This window comes from Diospyros lotus, chromosome 1, assembly GCF_014633365.1.
Source record: "Diospyros lotus cultivar Yz01 chromosome 1, ASM1463336v1, whole genome shotgun sequence".
Lineage (NCBI taxonomy): Eukaryota > Viridiplantae > Streptophyta > Magnoliopsida > Ericales > Ebenaceae > Diospyros > Diospyros lotus.
Window position 1 is genome coordinate 24977355 of NC_068338.1, and position 24469 is coordinate 25001823.

General features: G+C 35.7%; 3 protein-coding genes across 5 annotated transcripts in view; 2 read left to right on the forward strand and 1 right to left on the reverse strand.

The window, feature by feature from the left end:
- Positions 1-3673: 3673 nt before the first annotated feature.
- LOC127811638 (pentatricopeptide repeat-containing protein At3g12770) overlaps positions 3674-24469 on the reverse strand; it is a 99412-nt gene continuing 78616 nt past the window's right edge. Inside the window, exons 3-4 of one of the 3 annotated variants that reach the window (XM_052351678.1) lie at positions 5121-5244; positions 3674-4090 (exon numbers count right to left, since the gene is read on the reverse strand). The gene's annotated coding sequence lies outside the window, so the exon portion shown is untranslated. Of the gene's footprint in view, positions 4091-5120; positions 5245-8077; positions 8536-18209; positions 18265-24469 lie in introns of those variants that run through there. The other 2 variants (XM_052351670.1, XM_052351686.1) reach the window with 2 other exon arrangements.
- Positions 21719-23257, forward strand: LOC127811765 (uncharacterized). Its single transcript, XM_052351970.1, has one exon. It carries the CDS (start codon positions 21719-21721, stop codon positions 23255-23257), a length of 1539 nt encoding a protein of 512 aa, XP_052207930.1.
- Positions 23254-23979, forward strand: LOC127811851 (uncharacterized). Its single transcript, XM_052352071.1, has one exon. It carries the CDS (start codon positions 23254-23256, stop codon positions 23977-23979), a length of 726 nt encoding a protein of 241 aa, XP_052208031.1.

Genomic DNA, 24469 nt, shown 5'->3' on the forward strand with positions numbered 1-24469 from the left:
AGAATATGGAGATTGCGTACAATCCTTGTATGGCCTTACCTTATATCTAATGTTACCAATTTCGAAAGTGTCTCTTACTTAGGCTAATTGGGGAACTCAAAATTTTGATATCTCAAAATATTTTTCCCTCTTTACGAATTAATGGAGCTCTGTTCTCTTTTCCTGGCTGGTCTTTTCAAATATTTTCAAGTGGCCTTGTCTATTAGGAAGTGATGGCCTGGTTCCCATGGCTGCAAATTGCCACGTGGTGATATAGTTAGCGAGTAACCATATTAAATATATATGCAAATTTTATTTTATAAAATTTAAAATAAAATTATTATTAGTTAATCACATTAATATTAAGATTAAGAAAACAATATTTAAAATGAATAAAAATAAAAAATAATAAACTAATGTATATTATATAAGATTAGATAAAAGATATTTTAAATACGCGGCTTAAATCTAAATAATCAACTCAAACTCCTAAATACAAACTTTACTTAAAACTTGAAAGATCTTTTATATTTATCATAAAATTTATATGTCTAAATGAGGATCAAGATTTTACCAACAAAATATATAAAATAAAACATAAGACTATTTAAGTGAGAAAAGGGTAAAACAATATCTTTTAGCTCTTGAGATTTCTTAGAAAATTCCACACAATTCTTTTCCTTTCTAAAGAAATGATATTGCTATTACCACCAAATTGGGGAGTGTGTACCAGTCCATGGATGAAGTATGAATGTATATATTATCGTAACAATAACAATTCTAATCTTTATCATGACTCAAGTATTCTTCAATATATTTATAGTAAATTGAAGGGTATAAATACTCTAACCCCAAGATGAAAATTCTTTAAAATAAAACTCAGTAGCACAGACAAATCAACTCCATGTGTTGTACCATGATATATATATGTGGAACCCATAAAGCAATTGCCAGCTCAAGATGATTATGGTAACAAGTTTTTTGTATGAAAATTCTAGCAAATGTTAATTTTCATAGACAAATTCAGGATATACATTACAGAGCAGAAAAAATTTGCAAGAATCCAAGCAAGGATCATCTGCAAGAGAAAACAGGTTTCTCACGCCACAAATATTATACATCAAACACGTTGCCTGAACAGTTATACTTAATGTAACATTCCTATACCGATAGAATAGATTATACTATGTCTAATCAATGAAAGTGTGCACATTCACTAATATAAGAGTGTCACTCCTTATAGTGTTAGAATAGGGCCAAATCTATATTTGTCCTGATATTTTTATATTTTTTTATAATTATTCAAATTTTTTATTATTTCAATTACACTTTTAGATTTGTATTTTCAAATCAATTTAATTATTATATTTTGACATTTTTGTCGCATCGCAATCCAAATTTTTTATTATTTTAATTATACTCAAAACTTATATTTTTGAATCAATTTAACTCGTATATTTTAACGTGAATAGAGTGTAACGTATACTTTGTCATTTAATTTTACCTTTCTTTTTTATTAACACATAAAAGTACATAGATTAAATTAACTCAAAAATAAAAATCTAGGAGTATAATTAAAACAATACAAAATTTAGATTGTCACACGAAAAAATAGATCAAAATAGAAGAGTTAAATTAACTCGAAAATTAGGTTCGATAGTATAATCAAAACAACGAAAAGTTTAAGTGATTATACAAAAAAATATGAATTTAATGTCAAAGTAGCATTTCCCATTATATATATATGTATGTATGTATACATCACGAGCAAACACAAGCCAGTCTCAGTTTTCTTCTCTTTCACCATCATCATCGTTATTATTAATTTTTAATCAAGTGAGAGCAGGAGCCAGTCTCAGGTTTCAGCATCACACGAAGTAAAAGCAAAGCAAACCGTGAGTTTTCAGCATCACACAAAGTAAAAGCAAAGCAAAGCAAACCGTTTCAGTTTTCAGCATCACAACGTAAAATCAAACCGCGACACCCTGAAAGCAGCACACGGCACACAGCTCACTCCCCCCTTCTTCTCAGCTGATCAGACTCGGCCAAGATCCATAGGCGAGCGGGGTCTTAAACATGCAAGCTTCACTATAGAAAAGGCAACACCAGGAAAAGCAGTCACTCCTTGCTTCTCTTTCCCCGTTCTGAACTTCTTCTTCAGTTTGCTCCAGACCTACAGGCTTCCATAAATGCACGATGAACCGTGTCAATGAAGCCCTCGTCCTATCACGCAAACAATGGGTAATTAGATAGGCAAGCCAAGGGAATGGATGAGGATTAAAGATTAGCAAGCACTGAGAGATCACAGAGAGCAGTACAATCTGCCTCAACTACCATGAAACTATGCCAATGGTACCTATAATATGAGCCCCACTCAGACTACCAAGGTAAATCTTGATTATTTGAACATATAGTTGCTTACTTTTGCAACTGATAAACAGTAATAGAATGGCTATTTTCTCAAACATGTCAAATCCAAGGGAGCATTCATGTCATTCAAAAGGGAGGAAGGAATAAAAATTGATCCTAGAACCAACCCACATCCAGAGACTGTTACCAATACCATAAAAGATGGTATCTTTACGGTAATGTTGATAAATCTATACCACTCAACATGAGAACTGGCAGAATTTGTAGTCCCAAATCTCCCGGCCCACACATGGATGTCACTTCCTAACTTCGAACCATAATAATCCAACAGTATATTCAGCCGATCCTAGGAAGTTAAAAGGATAACTTAATCAGGACATCCAAATGATTATCAAGTTCAGATGAGACAGACCTGAAAAATCATCAGAACGATGTCACGGATTTCATCCCTGCTAATAACACGACCACGGCTTGGAGTGGGAGCAGTTCTTCGCAAAAGAGATGCTGGGGGCATGGGTGGTGGAAATGGTTGAAGAAATGGAGCACCATATGGATGTTGGAGAGACCCAACATCATGGATTGCAGCAGGGGGAACACACCAAGAGATAGGTGGCATCCGTAAAGCGGAAGTCTCAGGGGAAGAAGTGCTGAACATTGATGCTTCCACAGGCTCTTTGGCTCGGTTGATGTCACGACTCAATTCGGGAATATCAAGAGGGGGCATTCCAAATGTTGGTACTGGAGCAGGAGGTCGAATCTGAGTGGTTGGCCTGCGTGGACGAACAGCAGATGGACGAACAACAGATGGACGGGAAGCATTGTTCACAGGAAATAACTGGTAAACCTGTCGTGTCATTGCTGAATTTGAAGCATTCCTACTATTCATATTCCCCTGCAAATGCAAGGTTGGAAATCTATTAGCATTAACATAACAAGCTACTAAGTCCATAACCACAACCCCCCTGCCCCCAACAACAACAAAACACAAACACAAACATGTGGACTCGCTTACACACAAGCATGCACTCCAAAGAAAGTTCTATAAGTGATAAATCAAACAAACTACGATTGCAAATGTGCAGTAGCAGCTAATTGTTGCCCTTAGAAATTCAACACTGATTACAAGGAAAAAATGATTTGGCATAACTAATATAACTAGGGATGTCCAGCATAAAGAATAAAAGATAAACCTTTACAGGAAGTTCCTTATCTGGATTACATCTTCATCATCTTCATTGACTATAGAAACTATGGCATGCATACATGCAAACACAGAAAGCTCTTTGTACAGCAGAACCAAATATCTACAATGCAAAGACAAAAAGAGGTGAAGGAAAAATAAAAAAGAGCACAAGAAGGATTGCCATTTGCCAATAAATTCTTAAAAACCTGAGCCCCCGCCCAACCACTTCATATTACAATGAAGAACTCCAGTAAACTAAATTCACATGGGACATTTTGAGATGGACAAACCATTGCCATGCAACTCCATATTGTACGACAAAGAATCATTTTTCCGGAATGTGCCTTAACTGGTTGCACAAATATTATTGGGTTTATACAGGAGAACACTGCACAAGCAGCACAACAAAAACCTAGATGTACAGAAGGAAAATAAGCAAAAATAGAAAGAAGATGAAAAGATATGCGTGTCTGAAGTGTAACCAGACAAACGATATTAGCACACACCTCAAGATACTTACACAAGGAATACTCCAAACCCTGGGCCTCAGTATAGCCACTATAATAGTAAAGAACTCCAGGTAAGTACAGGGTGCAAAGGTAATGAAAAGGTCATTTTAAAAAAAAAAAAAGAAGTGTTAGTAATAACAAGTGAATGAATTTAATTTGTAAACATTAAATCACTTCCGGTCACACTTCTTGCCTTACCTCAGGCATCTCTGCAAATGATAGCTGAATAAACAAGGTAAAACCCAACCATCTTGACACAAAGTTTGATGCAACAGAAATATATTTGCAGAGTTATCAAAATGAAAATATGAGCAGAAACTAGGCTGCCTATTCCTTAAAATACTAATGGAAAAGAAGGGGAGAGAGAGCCACCACACACACAATTGCCCAGCTATTTTAGCTTTATCATTGTAATTCAAATGAAATTCAAAACTTTGTGTGAACTTATTTTTGAATAATCATCAATAGCAAACTAACTAATCACAGCAATATGAATTTTTGTTGCAATGAAAATTGTAAACAATAGAAAAGCGCTTTCTTTGTTTGGTTGGTCACTCATGAAAACTATTCTTACAGTTGACAACCTGCAAAAATGAAGTCTATATATGATTATTGGTGTTTTTTGATTAAGGCCAGTGGGGTGTCAACTAATCATTTGCTACATTAATCCTGGTGGCCAGGCAGGTTACGTATCTTGTTCTTCACATGGCTGGTCCTCAGCGGGTCATGGTGGCACAAAATCAGACTATTGGTTTTCATAGGACTTCGGTTGAGAGCAGAGTTTTGACATCTTCTTTCATTTTCAAAGAGGTGGCATTTTTAATGGGAAAAAAAAGTAGGGCCGTGAATGAGTGGAGCATTCATTCCATTTCCATAAGAGCTCTATTTTCCTCTGTTTTCAAGTTGTTGGATTCTGCTCCCTTTTCTGTTCTTTTGCCCACTTTCTGGATAAGCTGTTTTAGTTTTGGTTTTAGATTTTGTTTCAGCTATGAGCTTGTTTGACTGTACAAGGTTTGCCACTTCTATTGGGTTACTTGATGACATTTTATATTTAAGCCATAGTCAAGAAGAGTACTTACACTGAAGTTGTACACATGGGTAATGTGATCAGCAACATCTGTAACATAGGAGGTAGCTGACAATGATGGGTTTGAAAGACCACTGGTTGCCACTGTAGTTCGGGTCTCCATCTTCAGAAGCTCACTGCAGCGAGCCAAAAAGAGACATAATTTTCAGGAAAAAAGAGAACAAACAGTACTGAATATTCCAATTATTTACATGTTAAAAAGGAGTATGCTAAGTCATTAGGGCATGATAGCAAAAGACTGAAGGACCTGATGGTACATGGGCTAAATGCAGAGACAGCATAGCGATAGTCACAAGAACATTGGATCTACTAGAATGATTTAGATTCCTAATATTAACATGTTTGCAAACAAATAGAACCGGGCTAAATGCAGAGACAGCATAGCGATAGTCACAAGAACATTGGATCTACTAGAATGATTTAGATTCCTAATATTAACATGTCTGCAAACAAATAGAACTGGGCTAAATGCAGAGACAGCATAGCGATAGTCACAAGAACATTGGATCTACTAGAATGATTTAGATTCCTAATATTAACATGTTTGCAAACAAATAGAACTTTAGACGGGAAAAGAGACACCATTAACTTGATGAGAGAAGAAGCACCATACCAGCAAGCCTGCAAGCACCATAACAAAAAAGCAGATGCAAGGGTAGTAGATTTCATCACAATGATAAGTAAATGAGAATTTTTTATAAGCACAGCGGCTCCAGGTAAGCTGGGCTAAAATTTCTAATTTCAATGCCCTAAACAGGAAATGAGGGGATAAAAAATTGTATCATAAAATCACCGGAATACAGAAAAGGCTTCGGGAGTCACTTTTAACATAGATTTTTGCAATACAGTAATGTAGAAGCAATATACATGATACAATATTAAAAATGCTCAATTTGTGAAGAAAAATTGCATAGCTTTCAGCATGTTTAAATTGGTTTAAAGTCTCTTTTGCTATAAAGAGTAATGATTAGTAAGTCACAGAAAACCTAGTAGCTGATAGAAAATAGCAACTATGAAAAAGCACCTCAAGAACAGTTTGGTGATCTTAAATTGGAAATTCTTGGTTCCCAAAATCTGCAATGTTTTCTTTCCAAACAACCAGAAATACCAGATTCCCCCACTACTACAGCACACCCTCCTGCCTCATAAACATTTTATAGTACCTCTCAAGCAACATTCACAACACTAATCCCAGCATAAATTATTCAATATCCAATAATAAATAACTTACAAAAGGATTGGAACATCCAGCTTTGGAACACCAATCAAGCAAGATATAAAACAATGATACCATCATAAACTATGCAACATCCAACAATACTGTATAACATACTATTCTAATCAGCCTCTTTGGAACACCAATCAAGCAATATTGTCACATTCCCAAGGCAACAGAGGGGCAATAATGTAATTGAGCTACAATTGTTTGTTAGGAGATATTTTTAATTTCCGTTGAGAGCACATGGGTGTTGTTTCTAGAATCTGCTTTTAGTTAGACAGCCTATAAATAGGCTATATTATGTAGAGAATGGTATGGTGAAATGATATATTGAATTCAGACTTCTCTCCTTACATTTTCTCTCTCGATCTCCCCTGTTTTCCCTCTATTCTCTTTGTTTCTGCTCAGTCTCTCCCTTCAATTCTGCTCTCTCTCTCTCCTAAATTCTTCTCAATTTCCTTTCTAAACCTAGTCCAATCTAGATTGTGACAAATATATTCAACACTTCCAAGCATAAATTGTGTAATATCCAACAAGTAAGGTCCAACTGATGTGAAGAATTTTTTTTTTTTTTTGGGGGGGCCGCCGGGGGGGGGGAGAACAAGGAAGCCACATCACGAGCCATAGACTTACGATAGTCCACAGAAGATGAAACACAAGAATTTCACTTCATGCATAACCTACTTCCAAAAGCCTTAATTTTACCAGTGCATGCATATAACCAGCACACAGATTAACCTGCTCTGTTTGGTTGCATAACATTCATTTTCCAAAACTTGATAGCTCTGGTGTCTCCCAGGGTCTGTGTGACAACCGCTAAGCCTACATGTTGGAAAAAGAATCCCTACAACCATTCTCCTTCTTTGCAGTAGTATTATCCACATTTTTCTTTGACAAGTCTATCCACAATTAAGCCCATAATTCCCATTGGTTTGGTTGTCCTTCAAAATGAGACCTGAATCTATTAACTTCAAATCTTTCCTAAGTCTGTCTAACAAGGCTCATACCACAGCAAAAAATAAGTGTAATACTAACACTTATTTTTTGAGCAGGATAAACATTTGAACTGATACAGGCAAGAAATAAGTGTAATACTAACACACATTTCATGTGACTGTGTGATTCTGATATTTGTAAGAATTCTCTTGTAAACTAACATGCAGAGTAAGCAAGATGCCACATCCTAAATCGACAGGAGGCTGATTACAACATTTTAAGGTTAACTTTTCCACAAACTGTTTTTCAAGAACTTGTTGAAAACCAATCTGCCATCTGGTTTTTATCAAGATAAAGAGCTAAATGTACTATTTAAAAGAAAGTTATCATTTCTTAATAAAGTAGTAGTCATTTCATTTCCATATACAGATGAATAGATGACTATGTATCAACCAAATCTGCATAACCTCCATATCTTATCCATGAAACACTTCTTTCCTGGGTACAGTGACATCAAATCCGCAGTGGACTAGAACCTAGACCTGAACCTAGACCAGTCTGATTTTTTTATCTTACCTAGATATATCTGAACAAGAACCAGCTTGAACTGGAAAACCTGCTGATTTTTATGAAAAATGTTGGAAGAGACAGATTATATCAAACCATCTTGTTTGTAAAGTAGCAAATTTACTTACATACAGATCTCAAATCTCTGATATTTCTGTGTATAAACTCATTTATCTACACATATACATACACATATACCTGTGCTTAGCCACCGGCCAAGGAGCCATCAGTTGAAGGTAAACGGTGAAGAACTTGAAGCTCTTGGAGAGAGATGGAGAAAGCAATGGAAGAGGGTAGCACGAAATGAACACCTTCAGCTCTAGGAGCTTATGTGTCCCAGTTTGAGCATGCTTTTCATGGGGGTAGTCTCCATAATATAATAAAGGTCTCTTTGGAATTGTGAGGTAATTATTGCTTCCGTGATAGGCTTTTGTGTAATTTGACAATGTGGGGCATCACACAACTATATGCCACCTCAAACCCACAAGAAAGAGGATATTTCTTGGTTCTGTTGGCGGCTCAAGCTCATAATCTTCAATCTTTGCTTGCCCTTTGGATCATCAAAAATTTCCATCTAGCCATCATCACAAATGTTGATCTTTTATAACTAAAAAAAGTACCATTGAACAATACTCAAAGGCAAGGTTTGGTTACTCTGCTTGATGTGCCCACATGATTGTACCGCCTACCCAAAAAAAAAAAAAAAAAATGTACATCTACATCAATGAACTCGCATTCATTCAATAATTTTGTACATACTAATGGCTTTCTTTTTGGAAATAAAACAATCTTACCACAAGAAGTTATCTAAAATTTCATGCATAATTACTATACAAAATCTTTCTGCATCCATAACGCATGTGAGAATTTTTCAGATTACTTCAACTATAATTATTTGAAAATATATATTTTTTATTTGGAAAAAATGTAATAAATTTTCACTTGCATAATATAAATTGAAATTTTCATTTTTTACTTTCACTTTCTTGTTTAGATGGCAGAATGTTTTTGTTCTTTTGATAATTAAGTAAATAGCACAAACATTTGGGGCAATAAAGTAAAGTACATAAATAAAGCTTAAAAAGTCAAGTATGTAATCACCATCACCCACAGATTTGAGACATTGGATTCTACAGCCAAACCCATCGGTTCGTGCATTACACAAGCATCACAGCTGGCAAAATTGCTGGTAGGATGAAGGGAAAATGACTACGGCAAGTGCAGGTGCATGTACAGGGTAGCCTCGAATGTCTATTTGAATTTATGTATGCATATTTGTTGAAGCCATCAATGAGTTTTCATCCTTTGGTCCATGCAAAATGCATTTGTCAAACAGATAGGCACTTGCTTCAGTGTTTTTACTCAATGTGGCCATCAATGACTGAGGTGATTATTGGACAGCTTGCGTGTGTGGAAAACAGGGATGGTTGAAAAACTTAGCATTTATATTAAATTTTATGCAACTGTAAAAATCCCTTTAGAGCTAAAAGGAAAGTTTTATCAAACTGCAAGACTGTCTTTGTTGTAAGGCTCTAATGTTAGGTAGTAAAGTACAAACATATGTAACATATGAGGATAATTCTGGAGGAGGATATTGTTGATTTTAGACAGAAAAACTCACTTTATTATTTGGATTGGAAAAATTTATATACAAATGGTAATTGCTCAGATGGTGGCAGTTACACACAGAAAAAACTATCACTTAAAAAATAAATAAATATATAATGAATGAAAAACTATCTCTATAGTTTACCTAACTACCTAATTGTCTCTATTTTTTGTACAAGGTTTTCTACAAGCCCCCTCAAGCTAGGCTGTAAATATTAAGGAAGTCCAACTTGGATCTTTACATCTTCAAACTGAGTTTTAGGTAGGTAATCTTTGATAGATCCTTGGTATGTAGGAAATCCACCTTCAATTTTTCTTTTTATGAAGTGTTTGCCTATTTAGATCACTTTGAACATGTCGAGTTGTTGCTAATATTTTAGTTAGACGACTAAAATATTGGGAGTTTGAGAGGTCTCATTGACAACGCCTCTACTATGTCTTTAGTATTGGAATACTTCTCCTTTGCGACATCCCAAATTTCTTGTGTCGTCTTGCGAATGATGAAATTTACTTCGATTTGATGTGTCTTTAGGGTCAGAATACTTCTCCTTTGTGGCATTCTCTTGTGCCATCTTGTGGAGGATGAAATTTACTCTAACTTCATTAGTTATGGAATTGACAAGCCATGACATTACCATATTGTTTTCTGCCTTCCATGTCTTGTACTTCGAATCTATTGAATTCGATTTAGGGGTTTCACCATTAATATAATCATCTTTTCCTCCACCGCTTATGAACATCAGAACCGAATGTCCATTAGAACTAGGAACAGTGGGTACTTGAGTGGAAGAAGAAGAGACTGTTGTGGTGAAGGATGCCATTGGGACGATGGAGGAATTTTCTAATCAGAAATGCTCTGATACCATGTTGATTTTAGGCATAAAAACTCCTCACTTTATTATTTGAATTAAGATAAATTTATACACAAATGGTAACTGCTCATATGGTGGCAGTTACACACAAGAAAAACTATCACTTAGAAAATAAATAAATGTATAATGAATGAAAAATTGTCCCTATAGTTTGTCTAACTACCTAATTGTCTCTATTTCTTGTACATGGTTTTCTATAGATATTATGATGCATCTGCAGCTATACCACCAACAATAACATATCAAGACTTAATCCCACTATTTGGGGTTAGTCGGCTACATGAATTCTAACTCGACAACACATATGTCAATAATTCATGAATTCGAACTTGCTAATCATATATGTCAAGAATTCAGGAAAAGTGAAAACATATGTAAAATAAAAGCATAACTAAGATGAAGATGTTATGGTGCATGCGTCGCTAAACAACAACATATCAAGCCTTAATCACACTATGCGGGATCAGCTACATGAATTCTAACTCACTGATCACATGTTAAGAATTCATGTTGTTTGGTCCAACTAGTTCTATGTTCGCTGCCAGCTATGGAAAGTAATCGTTTTCTTTTTCTAGGCTTGAGGTTGGCTATAAATAGGAATCAGTAGGTGGAGAGAGTTATGCATGATGATATGTGAACAAAAAATTTAAAACAAGATTATATATAATGAAGATAAGGATGGGTGAAAAACTTCACATTTATATGAATTTTATACTATTGAAAAATCCCTTTAGAGCTAAAAACAGAATTTTATTGAGCATCTATGAGACCATCCTTATTGTATGGCTCATAATGTAGACTAGTTAGGTAACAACATCTGTAAAATATGAGCATGTAACTGAGATGAGGATATTAGTGCATTTGTGTCCATGCGAAAAAAAAAAAGAAGACAAATTCAGAAATGGGATTATATGTAATAAGGTTGGAGTGAAAAACACCTAGTAAAATAAGACACATGGGATGCAATTAAGATGGTTCAACATGTGAGAAGAAGACCAATAAACCCACTCATGAGGTGATTGGATGAAATGGAGGAAGTTTGTATCCAAAGATGTAGAAGATGCAATGCCCACATCTCCATCATAAGGTGCGCCATATTGATGCCTTATCTTGGCACGTGTTAGCGGGTTGCGACTTGCCATATCCCACGGATTGAACTAAGCCACAACACATAAGATATTCCTTTCCATGACATATGGGTTAAGTAATTACTCAACAAGTAAGACTTACCTTTTATTTCTTAGGTTTGGAACCTCTGCTTTTGAAGTGTATTTCTCTTCAATTCTCAATTGGCAACCAACATGACCTGTTGGCTCTCATTCCTCAATCTCTTAATCGTGGCTAGTTGACCCATGGTTGACTGTTCTTCACCTACAAATGATCCCCCCAGGCATTCCAGATTGCTCAACCAACTCCTAGTTGACTATTTTTCCTTGGCAATTGATCCTCTAGGTGACAGTTGACTCCATCAATTGACTGTTCCAACTTCCAGTCGGCCTTCTACAACTTCTATTTCTCTCAACTGATAGACCAATCAAATGCCCTGCTCACAATTGCTCTTAAGTCAACTAATTACCCATTGTCTGCTATACATATTAATGGTTTTAACTTTCCTACCAGGCCTAATTTAAAGTAAATTAAAACATTAACTGAACATTACTTTATCATCATTATATATCACAAGATCAACTTGGTACATCAACATTTAAGTATCCGTCATAATAAAAAAATACATCATACATATGTAGCATTGTGCATATCTTCCTCTCTCATCTACCCTCAGGTTGGTCATTCTCTCTGTCCATAGTTTGGAATGTTAAAATGCAATACACGAGAACATAATCTTAGTAAAGCAAGGGATAGCAATGGAACCACACTCAATGCACATGAGTCACACATTTCATGAAGGTAGCCCTTACCCTCTTCATTTCCTCATTCACTGGGTGCACACCCTAGGTTCACGCCCCTTTCTCCCTTGGCATCATTACCTCACATTACATGGCTTAAGATTCACCTTTGGCTCACATTCCATTCCATTGCACAAGGGCATCATAACAGGTACATGGCTTTGAACCTAGCCAACATATGCTAAACTTAACATTTTCACGCAACATGTCCACATTATGCAAACATGTCATGCATATTGTAAAAGCCACCAATTTTAGGAGTAATTTCTTTTCCCTAAAAATAAAAGGATGAAATGGGGTAAAATAATAAAAATAGATTTTAAATAAGAAAATAACAAATCTAGGCCGCTTGTGTTGATTGGATTCGATTTAAAAACCTGCAAGCCCAATGGCTTGCAGATTTGGAGAATCAGGCCCTTTTATGTTGTCTATAGAAGGGGAGGAAACCCTTCTTTTGCCTCACTATGCTCTTAAACTCTCTCTATTTCTCTCTCGTGTACTCCATGAGTTGACGTTTTTGCAGTGGTTTTCCAACATATGTTGCCCTTCTCTTGTCCACTTACTAAGAGCATCGTTTCAGTGTTAGTTGGTGGAGGGTTTGACGATATTGATTTTGCTGACCTCTTCACTTTGGTGACAATCAGGCCAAGGGTAAAACACTTGATCGAGGTAACCTCCTAAACCTCTTCTCTGTTAATTAGCTTTTCTTTCAATGGGGGACATCTGATGACAAGTTGGTGAGACCTCAGTGTTCACCAAGCTTCTCAATTTGGTTGAGGATGGAACCTACATTGGTGGTTCTCTTATTTAGGGTCATATATATGTATATATGCATGTGTGAATGCATATTTAAGGCATTTAACCGATTACTAAACCATTGATTTATTCTGATCTCATTGTCCAAACAGTGTGTCATTTATATATGCTATTCGCTGAAGGGCCACAATAACCAATTTTGATTATTGGCTGCCACTAGCCACAGTGGTTGTTAGTGGCTTTTTGAACACCTAGAAACCCTAGGCGCTATTTTGCTTTTCCAGAAGGGGGTTGTTTAGCATATGACCCCATTTGTACTCTTTAACTATGTGGGCCTTTTGTGATTGGGCCCAAGCCTGCTAACTAGCCTAATTCATTTTATTTAAATGTGTGGGCCATCAAACCTAGCTGGAGGGGTGCAACTGGTCTAGAACCCAACCCAATCAAAATTGGTTGCCCATGGCCCAGACTATGGCAATCATTGGGTCGACCTCGACTTGAGTTTAACCTACACTGATTGACCATTGACTCGTGATCCATTTGATTATTGACTTGTGACCCATTGACTTTGACCAGTTGACTTGACCTACCCTTTTTTACCATCTTGGACCTCTTGTGCATTGCTCATTTAGGCTAATTTCGAATTTGGGTATCAAGTGTACACTTCAATAGGGTCTTCTTAAGACTCCCTTGATTTGACTGAGTTGACTCATAAATCGCTTAGTTACTCAACGGTTTGAGAGTGCGACCTTATTGACTTGACATGATGTGGCTCAGCATATTTGTCATCGAGTGTTGCCTGAGCTAACCTATGATAACAACTTGGGCAATACAAAATCCTAATTCTTGTTATTGATTTTCTCACAATTTTTTAAATAATCCATTTTAAATACGATATTGTTAGTTCTCGTGATCTTTGAAAAAAATGTAGGTGTGAGTTGTGCTGGTAAATGTGTTTGTATTTAAGAGTTTCCAAATCTGTTTTAGGATACTTGCCTACATCAGACTTAGGAAACTTCCCTAAAAGCTGCACATATGTCTTTCCTTTCTTGTGTGATATAGGTTTCCAAAGTTGTATCTTTTCCTCCTCTATATGAGGACTAATTGTGTACAGATTTGATATGAATGAAATTATTATGCTTTCAGTTTCTTACATGGTATCAGAGCCAATGATACATTCCTACGTCCCTAAACCCTAAGTGTGCCTTCATTACACATCTCTATTCTTTCCAAGCCTTTATTGTTGCCTTGTCTCTTACCCAACTGCAAAGGAAATCATGTCGAGATTTCAAAATCCTTTATTATGCTTTCAGTTTCCTACATGGTATCAGAGCCAACGATACCTTCCTAAGTCCCTAAACCTAAGTGTGCCTTCATTACACATCTCTATTCTTTCCAAGACTTTATTGTTGGCTTGTCTCTTACCCTGACTGCAAAGGAAATCAAGTCGAGATTTCAAAAGTCACCCCATACATGGCAACTGGAGAATCAACCTCAGTATATCAATCAATCGAAAATGGAATTAGAGCAGGAGCAAGAGAGTTGCTCGAAATCCATCAATCCTACCGTCTAGACGATAGAAATTACTTGCAATGGGCCCAATTGGTAAGGACTTTCCTCAAGGGCCATAGGAAGTGTTAGAATGAGAGGTGCTATGGCACACACCAAGAGGGGGGGTGAATTGGTTATTTTAAAAACTTGATAGAACTTTGAAATCCTTTTGATGAAAATTTGATACAAGTGAGGATTATTGAAATGTTTGAAATAATAAATGAAATAAAAGCACAAGCAAGAGATGAACACAAGAATTTATAGTGGTTCGGCTTAACCCAAGCCTAATCCACTACCTTAGCTCCTCACTAAGGATTTTCAAAACAATCCACTATCAACCCCCTACTCAACCCGAGTAGGTCCTCTAGTCCTTGACTAGGAAATTTACAAATCTCCCAATCAAATGGGCCCTTTAGCTACACAAGTTAGGAAATACAAGAAATGTATAATTGGAGAGAATCTAAGAGATGAATCTCTTAGTTACAATGTCTCTCAAAAGTAAACAAGGCTTAAATGAATGTATACAGATTTAGATCAAAGCCTTGAAAAGATAAAAAAAAAGCACAGACGATTTTAAATACTAACTTTAATTTTTGGAAAACAAAAATGCTCATCTATCTTATGTAGGATACAAGCCTTGTGCAAGTGATTAAGAAAGGGGTTACATTGGCCGATATGGAAAATATGGAGACTTGGACAGTAAAGGAAAGAAGAGATATGGAGATAAATGCAAGAGCCATGAACACTTTGTTTTGTGCTCTTTGCGTCGAAGAGTTCAACTGAGTCTCAACATGCAAAACGGCCAAGAAGATTTGGGACAAATTAGAGGTCACTCATGAAGGCACCAGCCAAGTTAAGGAATCAAAGGTAAATTTACTAATTCATGAGTATGAACTTTTTTCTATGAAATCTTGGGAACCTATTAATGAAATGTTTAGTAGGTTTAATAATATTGTCACAAATTTAGAGGCCTTAGGAAAAACTTTTTCAAATGGAGAGAAAGTTAGAAAAATCCTTAGAAGTCTACCCAAGGAATGGGACCCCAAAGTGATCGCCATTCAAGAGGCTAAAGACTTAGATAACTTATCTTTTGATAATTTGGTTGGATCTCTCATGACTCATGAGATCATGATGAAGAGAGATGATGATGAGATAAATAGAGATAAGAATCTTCTTTTCAAAGTTTCACACTCATCTAGTGATGATGATGATGAAGATGAAGATGATGATGATGATTTGATGATAATTACTAGGAAATTCAAAAGGTTCCTCAGCAGAAAAAGGTTGAAAGAAATGGAAAGAAAAAACCTAAGGAAGAAGAAGGATAAGTTTAAGGGGGAGAAATATAGAAATGCAGTTAAATGTTATGGATGCCAAAAGTATGGGTATATCATATCCGAATGTCCATCATTTAAGAGATATGAGAAGAAGTTCAAAAAGAAAATGAATGATTCATCTTCTGGTGATGAATCCCAAATGGAGGAAGTGGTCAACCTATGTTTTATGTCCAACATAGAAGAGAATCCTTCCCATTCTAGTGATTTAATTTTAAGTTTTACTCTTGATGAATTGCATGATGCATTCAATGATTTGATGAATGAATTTGAAAATATCAGTATGAAAAACAATGTCTTAAAGAAGAAATTAAAATTTTTAGATAAAGAAATGAGCTTATTGAAAGAAGAAAAAGATTCTTGGAATAATGAGAAGAAAATGTTGAAAGCTCAAAATGATGAACTTCAAGAGAAAAATAAATGTTTAAAATTATCTCTTGAAAAAACCGACAAAGAGAAAGAAGAATTGAAAAATGCCTTTGAGATTCAAAGAAAAGATTTTCATAAAAGAAGAAAAGGGCAAGGTGGCTTTATGAAAAGAAAACAAAATTTTGCCTCATATTCTAAAATCACTTGTCATTATCGTGGTTAATGTGGGCATTTTGTAAACAAATGCTTTATAAGAAACCATCCTTCAAGATATAAACAAATATGGGTTCCAAAAGCAATTTTCAATGCTAACTATGGTGACCGTAAAGAGGGTTGGGCACCAAAATCTTGTGGATGAGTTATTTTTTGTAGGTTTGCTTGACATCTAAATGAAGCTCAAAGAGAAATGTTTATGGATGAATCAAGCATGAAGGAAAAGGGGGTTGAAGGAGAAAATTAACCCCAAAAGATGCTCATTTTTTTTCCAACCAAGAGTAAGAGAGATTGTTAAACTCAATCTTGGTGGTATATTTTCTATCCCTAAACTCTCCATGATCATGATGTTTATAATGATTTTGAATCATGTATTACCTTTATGATTTTACTTAAGAATGTATATCCAAAATTTCAATCATATTAGTTTCTAAAATTAAGGGAGAGTTATAGTGTTAAAATGATTCTCAAATTTTATGCTTTGATCAAGGGGGGGAATAAATCTTTTTGATATGTATTATTAAGGGGGAGTTCGTAAAAATTTATCTTTTCTCAAATGCACTCTTACCCCATTGATGTTTTGCCCAATCCCCTCCTAATCTTGTGTTAAAATTCTTTCAAATATATCCTTTTTGATTTATGACCAAAAGGGGGAGACTTTTGGGTATTTCATAAAATGTTTTGTCATCATCAAAAAGGGGGAGATTGATGTTTTGGCTTTGATATGATTTTGATGATGAAAAACAATTGTATTTTGATTATGAAATAAAGTTAAGAGATTTCAATGTTAAAGAATTTTATGATTCCAAATATTCTTTTTCATGTTATCATTTATCGATTCAGTTTTTATAAAAAGAATAGTCGACTATGTGTTTGTGTTCTGTTGACTATACCTATTGAGAGTCGACTATGTGTATTAGTGCTGTTGACTATGTCTGTCAATAGTCGACTATGTGCCTGAGGATAGTTGACTATATATGGCTTCTATCGACTATTTTTCATTTTGTCGATTATCATGTAAGGATAGTCGACTATGGTTTTTCTTCTGTCGACTATGTTTGTATATGATTTTCAAAATCTTCTTCATATTTTTGTATCTGTCGACTATGTGAATGTCTTTGTCGACTATGGGTAATTTGTGTTAGAAGATAGTCGACTATGCTTTCTTGTTTGTCAACTATGTCTTAGTTTTACTTGAAAATATAGTCAACTATACATTATCTTTTGTCAACTATCTCTTTTCACAGAAAGCTTCCAACGGCTAGTTTTTCAAATTCCAACGGTCATAAACGGCTAGTTTCGAACAAAGCTTTTGGGAAGTCTATAAATACAACTCAAGGATGATCAAGAGAAGACTAATGGATGAGAATGAAATGATTTAAGCTTACTGTTATTCTCATTTAATGCTCTATTTGAGGATTTCAATTCAAACTCTTCCAAAACTTTTTCCTTTAAAAATTCTTTATTGAAGTAATCAAATATTCATTCTTAGATTTTAAAACTTCTAATTCATTTGACAATAAATCTAATTGTTTCTGAAGAGCTTTGTTTTTCAAACATAGTTTTTCAAAATTTTGGTATAAATCATTTAAAGCATTCAACAACTCTCCATTTGAAAAGGTATCATGATTATCATTTTAGAATTCAAAGAACTAGAGTCATGGACATTTTCAATATCAACACTGTCATCAAAATCATAAGTAGAAATAGAGGTTACTTCCTCTTCTTCTTGAACTATGAAGCACGAGATGGGATTTGAGCTTTCTTCTTCTTCTCTTTGTTGATGATTCAAGTGATTTTCAACCTGTAAATTTTCATCAACATGCTCACAACATTTCTTAGTAAGATAAATTGAATCAAGAGTATTGAAAATATCTTTGGCATTAGTGCACTTAGAAATTTTTGCATAAATATTTTCATGCAAAGCTTGATGCAAAATTTTCATGGCTTTGATATTTAAAACAAAACGGTTTTTGTCATCTTCACTCCAAACGGATTTTGGTTTTGAAACAAATCCTTTTTGTACAATATACCACAAATTAAAATCAATGGATTGCAAGTAAATACAAATCATTTTTCTCCAAAAATCATAATAAGAACCATCAAAGTATGTTCCACATTTGTAGGATAACCTTCTTTAAGAGCCATGGATCTCTCCTTAGGTTGGTAGACCTTGAAACAAGGAGTTAGGCTCTGATACCAATTGTTTTTCATCATCAAAATCATATCAAAGGTAAAACATCAGGAAGATCAATCATCTAACTCCTCCTCCTCCAAAAGCCACTGATACCACCTTCCCGGCATGGGACATTGAAGATTCTCAGATTATGTCATGGTTGTGGAATGCCATGCAACTCGAGGTAAGTAAAAACTACATGTTTTTGGCTTCAACAAAGGAGATTTGGGAAACTGTTAGACAAACTTATTCTAAGATCCAGGACGCCTCAGTAATTTTTGAGATTAAAACCAAGATTAGTAGCACTAAACAAGGGAGCTTAACTGTTACAGAATACTATAATCGGATGAATGGATTGTGGTTAGAGTTAGACCATTATCAAAACATCAAAATGGTATGCAATGAGGATGCTGCAACTCTTAGCCGAATACTTGAAAGAGATAGGGTTGTGGAATTCTTAGCTGGTCTCAACTCAGAATTTGACCAAGTAAGAGTGCAAATCTTGGGTAGAGAACGACTCTCGTCCCTCAATGAGGTTTTTGCTATGGTTAGAAGTGAAGAGAATCAGAGGGTTGCTATGCTTAGTGAAACCAACTCAAAAAGTTCAGCCATGGTGTCAAATAAAGGAGAAGGAGCAAGATTTAGGGCTGGGAAAGCGGAGGTTCAACCTAGAACCTCTAATAGAGAAGGTCTATGGTGCACCTACTGTAAGAAGCCAAGGCACACCCGAGATTACTTGCTTTAAGCTCCATGGAAAGGAAGCTGTGTTACGACCCTAGGGTTTAGATGGAAAATTGAGAAGAATTCTAGAGAGAAAGAGAGAGTAATTAGAGGGAGACAACAAGAATAAAAGTAGAACAGAGAGGAAGGGACAACAAGTATTGGAGAAGATTTACAAAGAAAGAGAGAGAGAGAGAGAAAGAATGGAGGGAAATTGACAAAGGGAAATTGGAATTCAATTATCATTCATAAGCATGCTATTCTCTAACTACTCAAGCCTATTTATAGGCTTACAATTGGATATACTAACAGCTATAATAGAAATACAATCAAAATAAGAAACCAATAATTCGCATGACTATTATATCCCTAGAAATTCCTTGGGGTTGTGACAATCCCCTCCCCTTCAAACAATTCTTGTCCCCAAGAATTGAAAATTGCTGACCCTGTTCTTCAACCAATTCCAGCCTTAACAATCTGGTTTCTTTTTCGTCTTTTCTTGTTCTTATCTCTTATCTTCCTTTTCTTTTGCCTTTCCGTGTCTTTTTCTTCAAAACATCAGTACTATGATTTGTTGCAACACCTATTTCAGCCATCCACCCATTCCTTGTTGCTCTCAAAATTAATTCCAGTTGACCTGTCACACCTTTCACCATATCCTCTCCAACAATAGTGAGTAATTCCAACTGCTCTACAGGCCAAAACCCGATTCGATGCTATTGCTCTCCAACAGAAATGCGAACAAGCAAAGCAGCAAGAATCTCATTTCCTTCCATTAAAAATTTCTCCACCTTCTTCCCAAGATCTTCTCCTTCCTCATCTTTAGTAGAGGTATCCTCAATTGGAGCATCTTTTACTTCCTGATTGACGGTGTACACCAAAAGCCCCCTTTAGCCAGATATTTCCTCTAGTGGAACCTTGATAGCTTTTTCAACAATTACCATTACTTCCTTGGCATCATAAGTTGCCTGATCCAATTTAGGTTTTTCCTCATTCTTTGCAGCTACCATCCTTATACTTAGGACCATAGTTACCTAATAAGCTCCACCCCCCCGAGCACCGCGTTCCAGTACGCGCGCACTGGAACGCGGTGCGTTTGCGTCTTGGAACGCTTGGGGACGCGTCCCAGTTCTCCGGTAATGAAGACCCGGGTCCCTGCTGCCATCTTCTTCCTCTCTCTCTGCACCGATATTGTCTTCTTCCTTTCTCTTTGCAACAGCTCTTCCTTTTTCTCTATAAGAGCTCATGGTTTTTGTCAAGAAGGGGAAGCAGCGACAAGGATCAAATCTTTATAAGTTCTGAAGAGAGGTTGCAGCAAGTTCCCTATCGTTCGAGCTTCTCAACTCCAAATCGAGGTGACTACGGAATACGGATGACGATGGACAACAAATCTTTGAAGCTTCTTCAACGATGGAGTACTTTAAGTTGCAGAAGATGAAGATGAGGTTTCCTTCTTCCACTGTGAGGCTTCAAAGTTGTAGCTGGTGGAGAGCAGTTGGTGGGTTAGCTGGTGGAGAGCAGCTGGTGGGTCTGCTCTGCAGAGAGGCACAGCCACGTGAGTTGTGCCTCACTTTTTGACTTTTTGGCTAAAGTTTTATTGGGACTCCACAACCCATAATTCCCATTGTACTTTCTAGAAATACACATGGGAAAATCTCATTACATATTAAAATAATATCAAATATAAAGTTTATAAATTAAATAAAAAATAAATTTATTCTATAAAATAATATCAAATATAAAACTTCTAAATTACCAGCCTTAGTTACACGAAAAACATAAATTTATTTCATTAAGCAATATCAGGACTTATAAATTAAGTTCATAATAGAAAAATGAACTTAATAATAAGACATTCTTTTCACTACATGCACAGTTTCGATCTTCTAGAGCAAGTAAAATATATGCATATACATCATAGATGTATAAATAATATAGCAAAATATACGTACATAATATGGCAAGCAAAATAAGCAGCCACTGAGAAAAAGAAAAGAAACTGCTCCTCCACTGCTATCCAACATTAAATGTGAAGAGACATTCTGAAATGCAATGATGCCTATAACTACTATTTTTTCTTTCTTCTTCTCCAAGTCTCTACATCATACCCATACCCATACATTCTCACGAAGCCAGTTGCAGTTACATTTTGTTCCTCTGTTATCTTCATACATACACAAACAACTTAGAATTCTTCCTCAGCTAGCTCAATCTGCTCTATTTACTGTTGCTCCACTACATCTTGGTAAGCTCCTCTCCCCCCCCCCTCTCTCTCTCGCCCCCTACATCACAATCGTACATAGCATATAACGTTTCTTATTTTTGCTTATTCCAATAGCTCTTGTGTACACAACAATTTATGATGGCTTTTGGGAAGAGAAAATTCAAGGAATTGGTTGAGGTGCATGAATGTTCAAGTGAAGATAGTGAAGCTGAAGATACTAATGATGTGTCTAAAGAACAATCAGGTCTACATGTATCAGAGGAAGAGCTTATAAAAGTAAGTTATAATTCAAAGTCAAAGCCGTTGCTAGAGGAGGTTACCATATGTGGTGCTGTACAAGGTAAGAATCTGGGAGGCTCAAAAAGTTGGCAATGTAAACACTGCAAAATACAAAAGAATAGCTCATATACAAGAATACATTATCATTTTTTTGGTCCTCCACCTGGAAAGAAGGTAGGGATACAAAGATGCTCTGTAATGATGAATGATAGGACTGAATATGAAAAATTAAGAAAGAGAGTTCAAGAGGCAGAAAAGGCAGGTGTGTGTCTCTCTCTTAGGAATTCTAGAATCATTAAAAAAGAAAAGATACAACCTGCAAATCAAATTGAAGAAGCTTTCAGTACAATGAGGAGAGATGTTGTGGATTTACAAGTGATGAAGGCATTGTGTGCCAATGGAATTCCATTCAATGTTTTAAGAAACCCTCAATGGTGTGAGATGGTAAGAGCAATTAACCATGCTCCTGCTGGTTATAAGTGTCCTTCATATGAAAAGGCAAGAACAACATTGTTGGATGAATGTAAAAGGAGTGTTGAGAATGATTTAGGACCAATAAAAGAGACTTGGTATCATCAAGGGGTTTCAATAGTTTCTGATGGTTGGTCTAATGTCAAGCACCAGCCACTGATTAATGTTCTAGCAGTGAACCGTAGAGGAGCTATGTTCATGTATGCTGATGATTTTTCTGGTATTGAAAAAACAGGGGCAGCTATCTCACAGTATTTGTTGAAGGTTATTGAAGAAATTGGTGCATCCAATGTTCTTCAAGTGGTTACTGACAATGCTGCCAATTGCAAATTGGCAGGAAAGGAAATTGAAAAGGTACACAAGCATATTTTTTGGTCACCTTGTGTTGTGCACACATTGAATTTGGTATTTAAGGATTTTGCTAATTCATTTGAGTGGTTGAAGAGCACATACAAGATGGGAAAAGCTATAGTTAAATACTTTGTTAACCATTCACAATCTTTGGCAATTTTTCGAAGTAATTCTAGACTTGATTTGCTTAAAGTGGCCAAGACAAGATTTGCCTCCCATTACATCATGTTGAAGAGGCTAATAGATTGTAGGGAGGCACTTGCTACAACAATTTTTCAAAAAACATGGAAAGAATGGGTGAAAAATGGGGATGAAAGAACAAGAACAATGGGTGCTTTAGTTTCTGATATTATAATTCGTGAAGAATTTTGGGAAGAAGTTGAAAATATTATCACCATTACCAAACCAATTTATTTGCTAATCAAATTTTCTGATGGTGATGGTGCCAAGATGGGAGAAATGTACGAAAGAATGGATGTTATGCTTGGAGAAATAAAAGATATCATGAAGGAAAACAAGTATGCAAGCGATTATCCTGAAATGGAAAGAATTGTGTTGGCTAGGTGGGAGAAATGAACATTCCAATGCATTGTCTTGGGTTTGCTTTGAGTCCTAAGTATTATGACCTTCATTATCTTGATAGACCAGCCCCTGGAGGAGATCCTAGAAGGCCTCCAAATCTGGACAGAGAAGTTATTTCAGGTGTTATGGAAGCTTTTTCAAGAATTGCTGAAAGTGAGGAAGAACATAAACTTTTACGTGAACAATTTGCTATTTTTCACATGAAGAAAGGATTATATGCAATGGCAGCAGCTCAAATGGATGCAGTAACAATGGATGGAATTGATTGGTGGTCCACATATGGCTCAGAGACTCCAGATTTGGCAGAGGTAGCAAAAAAGGTATTATCACAGCCAGTAAGTAGTTCTTCTGCTGAAAGAAATTGGAGCACATATTCTTATATTCACAGTGTTAAAAGGAATAGATTAAATTGTACAAGAGCTGATAAGCTAGTGTTTATTCACTCAAACATTAGACTTCAATCACGTTTCTTGGAAAACTACAAAGAGGGGCCATTTAGGAAATGGGATATAGATCCAGATGATTCGTGCATAGAAGATTCTACCCTAAGACTTGAGGATCTAAGATGGAGAAATTTGGATGAGGACTTCGGTGATGTGCCAAATAGAGATGAAGACATGAAAGAGGGTTCAACTTCAACAAGTGCATCTTTTGTTACTAAACCACGAAGACCTTCCAAAACAAGCACGGCAAAAGGAAAAGGAAGGAAGTGTTGAGACTTGAGAGGCCTAAAATCTAAATCTACCTTCAACAGATTTTGCTCATTTATTGTGGTCTTTTTGTAAGTTGTAACTTTTTGATGCATTGATGTATGCATATGGAATTATGGATTATGGAAGTATATGAAGTATGAAGTTATGGACTATGAGATGAGTATCAATGTTAATCATGAATTCATGATTATAAATGTTAATTGTTCTTGAACTTGAATTATGAATGTTATCAAGATTCAAGAATCAAGACTTTGTTCATGAATCATATTGATTTTGTTTGATGTCTTCATTGTTTTCGATCCTAAACTCGTAAGTCCAAACTTCTAATCCCAATTCCCATGTAAGTTTCATCATTTCTCTATCTTAAGAATTTTAATCATTTGTATTAATTCCTACTTCCTAATTTATATGGTCAAAAAATCTAAAATATTTTTTAAAAAATTTATATATTCATCGGCGTTCCACTTTGGCAAACCAAAGCGTACCAAGACCC

Excerpts from the sequence above, each read along its gene's own strand:
- LOC127811765 (XM_052351970.1), top strand. The coding sequence starts at position 21,719 with ATGGCTTTTGGGAAGAGAAAATTCAAGGAATTGGTTGAGGTGCATGAA.
- LOC127811851 (XM_052352071.1), top strand. The coding sequence starts at position 23,254 with ATGAACATTCCAATGCATTGTCTTGGGTTTGCTTTGAGTCCTAAGTAT.